This window comes from Cornus florida, unplaced genomic scaffold (genome assembly GCF_030987335.1).
Source record: "Cornus florida cultivar Cherokee Brave unplaced genomic scaffold, ASM3098733v1 CherokeeBrave_3.0.0_Hap2_Chr10, whole genome shotgun sequence".
Taxonomy (NCBI): Eukaryota; Viridiplantae; Streptophyta; class Magnoliopsida; order Cornales; family Cornaceae; genus Cornus; species Cornus florida.
Genome location: NW_026775580.1, coordinates 114418757 through 114425534, shown reverse-complemented (window position 1 = coordinate 114425534; position 6778 = coordinate 114418757). Strand labels below are relative to the sequence as shown.

General features: G+C 35.4%; 1 protein-coding gene across 1 annotated transcript; it reads left to right on the top strand.

Moving 5' to 3' along the window:
- The first annotated feature begins 1535 nt into the window (after nt 1–1535).
- Nucleotides 1536–5620, top strand: LOC132277356 (cuscuta receptor 1-like). The gene is made up of 6 exons (XM_059779208.1): nt 1536–1986; nt 2119–2274; nt 2514–2588; nt 2670–2837; nt 3028–3174; nt 3324–5620. The coding sequence occupies exons 1-6, from the start codon at nt 1575–1577 to the stop codon at nt 5543–5545; spliced, it is 3180 nt and encodes a 1059-aa protein (XP_059635191.1). The 5' UTR covers nt 1536–1574; the 3' UTR covers nt 5546–5620.
- The last annotated feature ends 1158 nt before the right edge of the window (nt 5621–6778 follow it).

Below are 6778 nucleotides of genomic sequence, written 5' to 3'. Positions count from 1 at the left end.
TACACTTAAATCTAGAAATCTTTAAGCAAACCATTTATAATTCCCATTGCAAGCAAGGCCACCCTCATTTTATGTGATCAATTTGAGGTCAACTATGTTTTATTCATGCATTCAAACCACTTGACTTTAAACAAGGAATCGTTGGACCATTTTGAATTTTTGTTGAAAATTGCAGGTAAAGAGGACTATAAGCATTTTACAGTACCTACTACACCTACATTATTGTTCTATTATATAATCTTAAACCACATTGATAAGAACCATCACAATTTTTTTGGTGTACTTATTCATTATATTTTTAAAAATTGCATCACTTGTAATAGTATAATTTATTACCATGGAGTTAAAAATCTGTGAAAATAAGAATATTAACCTCAATTTATTTTCTGAAAATGATTTTTCTTGCAATCAATTCACAGGTGAAATACCTGAAAATTAACCCTGCCCCAGATAGGAATCAATTGGCACAACAACATTCTCCAACCCAAGGAATATAGAGAGTCTATATATAGGACTTGGATATATATATTTGTACTGCTAATTCTCACCAATAGCTTTTATAAACAATTTAGATGAAGTGCTTTCAGCGACAATGTTATGAAATTATGAAGTAGCTACTAACATTCCATTATTAAAAACCTACATATATTTAAAGCCATACACAAATAATTATCAAAAGAGTCCTACCCCGGTGGTGGAATAGAATGGAATGTGGCGAGAAAATAACAAGTGACAATGCACAATGTGTTCATTAGATATTGGAATATTGAACACATTCAATTGAATTATGCTAATTAAACTCTATCCCAAGATAAATATACTAGCTACACTATAAAGACAAGGAGAGCTAGAACTTCCCCTTCCTACTAACAAATAAATAACATGTTTCTGACAAATTGAACTATCAGATTCGACTAGCTAGTATATTATGGTATTTTGATATGATATGTTTTTTTGTATGATATGATCATTTAAAGACAATTAACATAATATATATATACATGCAAGTCAATAATAAGTGTATTGAATTTGGGAATAACACTAGTACTGCTGGTAGTCAATTCTCCTAATTTATAAGTCGTCCATGAGTGTTGTGATCAGACTTTCACTGAATCGTTCAAAGATTAAGAAATTGTTATCTAAATTAATGCATGCCGCACTTCTTCTTCTGCCCAAATCACTCTGAATCGTCCACTTACCTTTCAATCACTCTGGAGTGGAGGAGTTCTTGCCACGTACATCTTTATACTTAAATCTAGAAATCTTTAAGCAAACCATTTATAATTCCCATTGCAAGCAAGGCCACCCTCATTTTGTGAGATCAATTTGAGGTCAACTATGTTTTATTCATGCATTTAAACCACTTGACTTTAAACAAGGAATTGTTGGACCATTTTGAATTTTTGTTGAAAATTGCAGGTAAAGCCGTAAGGGGACTATCAGCATTTGACAGCACCTACTACACCTACATTATTGTTCTACTATATAATCTTAAACCACATTGATAAGAAGCAGTACTAAAAAACTTGGGCTCATAGAAAGGGTAAGGTGAGAGCATTAGACACTGTATTTATATGGAGATGGATGGTTTGTGGCGGTGGGTTGGGTTGGTTTGGATATTGTTTCACATCCATGTTAATGGATCCTTTGGTTGCTTGGAGTCAGAGAGGATGGCTCTCTTGCAAATCAAAGCTTCCATCAACTATCCAAATGGAACTTCTCTGCCATCTTGGGAAGACATGGGTGATTCAGTGACTGACTGTTGTGATTGGGAACGAGTTGAGTGCAACGCAACCACAAGGCGTGTCACTAAACTTTCTCTGAACTTTACAAGGTATCATAGCTTTAAGGAATGGTACTTGCAGCAAAATGAAAATAAAAGATTAGAGAAATGGGATTTCAATGCCTCCTTTTTTCTTTCCTTCATAGAGCTCAGTGTTCTTGACTTGAGTGGTAATGGGCTTATTGGTTGGATTCCAAAACAAGGTCTGTAATTCTTGTTTTCCAAACTAAATCCTATTTGGTGAAACTTTTTATGATCTTTTTTATATAATTTCTTTGAATTGTAGTTATAAATATTTGTGAAGATAATGACTGAAACAGGATCTCCCTTTACAGGATTTGAAAGACTAATTGGGTTGAACAAGCTGAAGGCCCTTATCTTGGATTATAATTTTTACAATTACAGCATCCTACCATCACTTAGAGTGCTTTCATCACTCGAGAGACTAAGTATAATGCACAACAAATTGGATGGATCAATTGATATTCAAGGTAAGTCATTTCTTCAATAATTGTTTTTTTTTTTTTTTTTTTTTTTCCATATTTTTTCATGCTAGTAATAATCATACAAATAATTAAGTTACACCGTCCCCAAGTTTTTAGAGTAAATTTGGATGCTAATTGCATAAAGCATAAATCTGACAATTAATAGGGCACCCAATTGTATATGAAACTGAGTTTTGTATATTTACAAAATAAAATATAAAGTACAAAATTTTCATTTTTTGTAGACTTTTGTGATATGAGCAACTTGGAGGAGCTTGATTTGAGTTATAACTGGATTGACAGCCTCGTGATTGCAAGAGGTATGAAAAGTTAGAAAGTGTTCGATCGCATAATTGAATTGAAGGTGCTGTCAACTTTGCGACATATTTTCGTGGATGCAGGTACGAATTGCTTAAGCAGGCTGCGAGTTCTTGCCTTGAAATGTCAACACTGTGATGCAATTCGTTTCCAGTACTCAAATCTAAGTTCAAGCATTTTACAGTCCCTGGGAGCCTTACCATCTCTTAAGGCTTTGAGTGTTAGTGTGAAGGGACTGATTACAGTAAAAGGTATTTTAGTGTCCATATTGCTTAGCAACTACCATCCCGTGCTCAATGTGAATTACCAATAATATCTTATTAACATCAATTTTCAAACTGTTTTTGTACTTCATCCTATATATGATCCATATAGATATCATTTAAATTCTGTAGCAGACACCATATTAATTATAACTATTTTGGTTTCTTATATATATAGATTTGGAAGCCTTGATCAGATTGGAGCACTTGGATTTAGATTTGTCGTCCATCAAAGGGAACTTTCTTCAGAATGTTGGAGTGATGACTTCTCTAAGGTTCTTATCATTGCGAAGTTCTGGATTAGGTGGCAACCTACCAGCTCAAGGTACGTACATACATGAATAAATCTGTCACATGTACCATTAATTGCTTTGATTTCTTTCCTTGTTGATTTAAGTTGTTCAGGCCTCAATAAGGTTGATCAACTCTATTGAAATGAAAATTCATTCTATCCTACTTTTTACATCTTTACAGGCTGGTGCAACCTTAAAAACCTCCAAGCGCTAGATCTCAGTGAAAATGAATTAGTGGGGATACTTCCATCATGTTTGGGAAACTTGACATCTCTCCGACAATTGGATCTCTCTTTGAACCATTTCAATGGAAATATTGCCCACACTCCTCTTACTAGTCTCATGGCACTTGAATACATTTCCCTTTCATATAACCAATTCATGGTTCAATTCTCGTTTGCCTCATTTTTCAACCATTCAAAGCTCAAGGTCATTCTAAGTGATAGCAACATTCTGAGTGTTGAAAATAAGTTCCAATCATGGATTCCAAGGTTCCAACTGGAGGCTTTTAGCTGTTCAAATTGTACCATTAACAGACTTCCCAGATTCCTATATCACCAAACTGGTTTAAGAGTGGTTGATCTCTCCTACAACCAGCTGGTGGGTAAGTTACCAATCTGGTTGTTAGAGAACAATACGAGACTGGAAGGAGTCATCCTACAAAATAACTATTTCACAGGCCCTCTTGAATTAGTTTGTTCTCCTCAACCTCAAGTTTCCTCAGTAAATCTTGCTAACAATCGCTTAAGTGGTGAACTCCCTACAAATTTGAATGTAATATTTCCAAATTTGTTATATTTGAACCTGTCCGGAAATATGTTTCAAGGTAATATTCCTTCTTCTTTAGGTGATCTTAGCCCTTTATTGATCCTAGATTTATCCAAAAACAACTTCTCAGGGAAAATACCAGAACATCTGGCAATGGGTATCTCCTCCTTAAGGTTGCTCAGATTATCAAATAATCGTTTGTACGGTCAAATTTTCCCAAAATCCTTTAACCTGACCAAGTTGACATGGTTATATTTGGACAACAATCAATTTGACGGAAAGATCCCAGATAGCTTGTCTAATACCAATTTGTGGGCGATGGATATTAGTAATAACAATTTGTCGGGCATGCTTCCACAGTGGATGGGGAATATGTTAGATTTAAAGGAATTTGATGTGTCTGGAAATCAGCTTGAAGGTCCCATTCCCATTGAGTTTTGTGAACTCAATAAACTCGAGTTTCTAGATCTTTCAGATAACAATCTGTCTGGCTCCGTTCCTTCTTGTTTTAGTCCCTCATCCATAAGATACGCCCATCTAAATAAAAATGGACTGAGTGGTCCCTGGACTCGTGCATTCGACAGAAGCACTTCTTTGGTAACATTAGACCTTGGAGATAACAGCTTAACTGACAGCATTCCAGGTTGGATTGGCACTCTTTCAGCACTAAGCATTCTAATATTGAAGGCTAATCATTTTAAAGGTGTCGTTCCCTCACAGTTATGCCACTTGAACCAAATAAGCCTGATTGATCTTTCTCATAACAATCTTTCTGGTCCTATACCACATTGCCTGATTAACATTACTTTCAAAGCAAGTGAGAGTAAATCTTTCTCGGGAACCTATTATTTGGGTAACCCTGATTGGAGGGCACTACAGACGTCCCTCAATGGTATGATGCCTTATTTGGGAATGCTAGGGCTCAAGTTCCATTTTGCATTCAATCGACAATCTCGCCTTTTGACTGTCAAAGAAGAGGTGGAATTCACAACAAAGTCTAGGTCCTATTCATATGAGGGCACTGTGCTTAAATTGATGTCTGGAATTGATTTCTCTTGCAACCAATTGACAGGTGAAATCCCATTGGAACTTGGGAATTTAACTGAGATCCATACACTAAACTTGTCCCATAACAATCTGATAGGATCAGTCCCAACAACATTCTCCAACCTCAGAAACTTAGAGAGTCTAGATCTTTCCTATAACAACTTGAACGGGAGTATCCCCTCTCAATTAACTGACTTGACCTTTCTAGCGGATTTCAATGTGTCACACAACAACTTATCTGGTAAAATACCAGACATGAAAGCTCAGTTTGCAACCTTCAATGAGAGCAGCTATGAGGGAAATTTCTATCTTTGCGGACCTCCATTACCTAACAATTGCAGTGACACGGGATCAACTTCACAAATGCAAAATATTTCTGAGAATGATGGTGGTTTCATGGACGAGGGTGCATTTTATGCGAGTTTTTCAGCATCTTATATAACAGTGTTATTGGGAATTGCACTAGTTTTGTATATAAATCCTTATTGGCGATGGGTATGGTTCAACTTCATTGAAGTCTGTATAAACTCTTGCTGCGATTTTGTTATTGACAGCTTCCATAAGCTGTCCCACTGCAGGAACATGTAACTCAAATACTTATTTTACTTGTATGTTCCTCAATTTCAAATTTAAGTTCGAATTAATATATTTGCATTCTCTGTCTGACCCAGATGTTTTTTCAGCAAACTTGTATATGACTTATAATTTATATTGTTATATATATATAGAGAGAGAGAGAGAGAGAGAAAGAAATAAAGAAATAAAGAAATAAAAGCATACACTAGGGATTGATCCAGAAACCACGCAAAGTCGTTGCTGCTAGAGAGCTGCTTGATTCAAGCTTTAGTTCAAATTCCAGAAATAGTTCATAATCTGCACAAGCTTTCCGAGGAAGCTGTAGATTCTCTCTGTTTGGAGAGTTCAAAACTCAAACTAAGTTATTATTAGATATCAGACAGTTTGATAGTGAAGCCTTGGAAAGACCACAGACCCGTCTCACAGTAGAAGTCATATTTTATAGCATTAAAGGCACAATAACCATCATCATCAACATCATCATTGTCCTGATCATCGGCATTGTCATCATCTTCTTCATCATCATTCTCTGTATCAATACCATCTTTATTTTCTGGATCAGGCTTTCTCAATTTACGAAGCTCGTCCACAGGAAACCTGCAAAATGATAGTATTACATGAATTTTCCCCTTCAACCCACTGAACCACATGTTTCATGCAAATGATACTACCTTTCATCATTCCCAATCAATTTTTGGCAACACATTGATATCCTTCCAAAGATATCCTGCCTGAAATATTAGCTCATGTCGGTAAGAGAGCTGAGACAAATATTTTACAAATAAGAAAGCAACCATTACATATTGCTATTCCAAATCTGCAATATATGTATTAAATATAAAACATCACAATGCAAACTCAAATCCACAGAAACTTAATCCAAGTACAACACAACAATGCAATCCCACAGCAATTTCGTTTTTAAAATACAAAATAAAAGAGAGGTGTAGGGTTCAGGTCGAGGCTGGGACGTATGTGTGTTGTAGTTTTCAAGGTCTTTTGAGAACTGCAGATAGAGGAGTGATATTTATTTTCATTGTTCTATGGGAAGATTTATACATTGTTCCCTTTGTTTCTGGGATTTTTTTTTTTTTTTTTTTGATAAGTAAAAATTTATTAGAAAAACGTTCAAAAAGGGAACGCATCCCTAATACAAGAGAAAAGATCTAAGGACCAATAGAATCCAAAAGATCAAAGAAATCATCAATCGAGGAGCATTTAATTAGTCAAGATTCTGTTATCAAC

Excerpts from the sequence above, each read along its gene's own strand:
- LOC132277356 (XM_059779208.1), top strand. The coding sequence starts at position 1,575 with ATGGAGATGGATGGTTTGTGGCGGTGGGTTGGGTTGGTTTGGATATTG. Across the intron at positions 2,589-2,669 it reads CAGCCTCGTGATTGCAAGAG|GTACGAATTGCTTAAGCAGG; the intron begins GTATGAAAAGTT and ends TCGTGGATGCAG. Across the intron at positions 2,838-3,027 it reads GGGACTGATTACAGTAAAAG|ATTTGGAAGCCTTGATCAGA; the intron begins GTATTTTAGTGT and ends TTATATATATAG.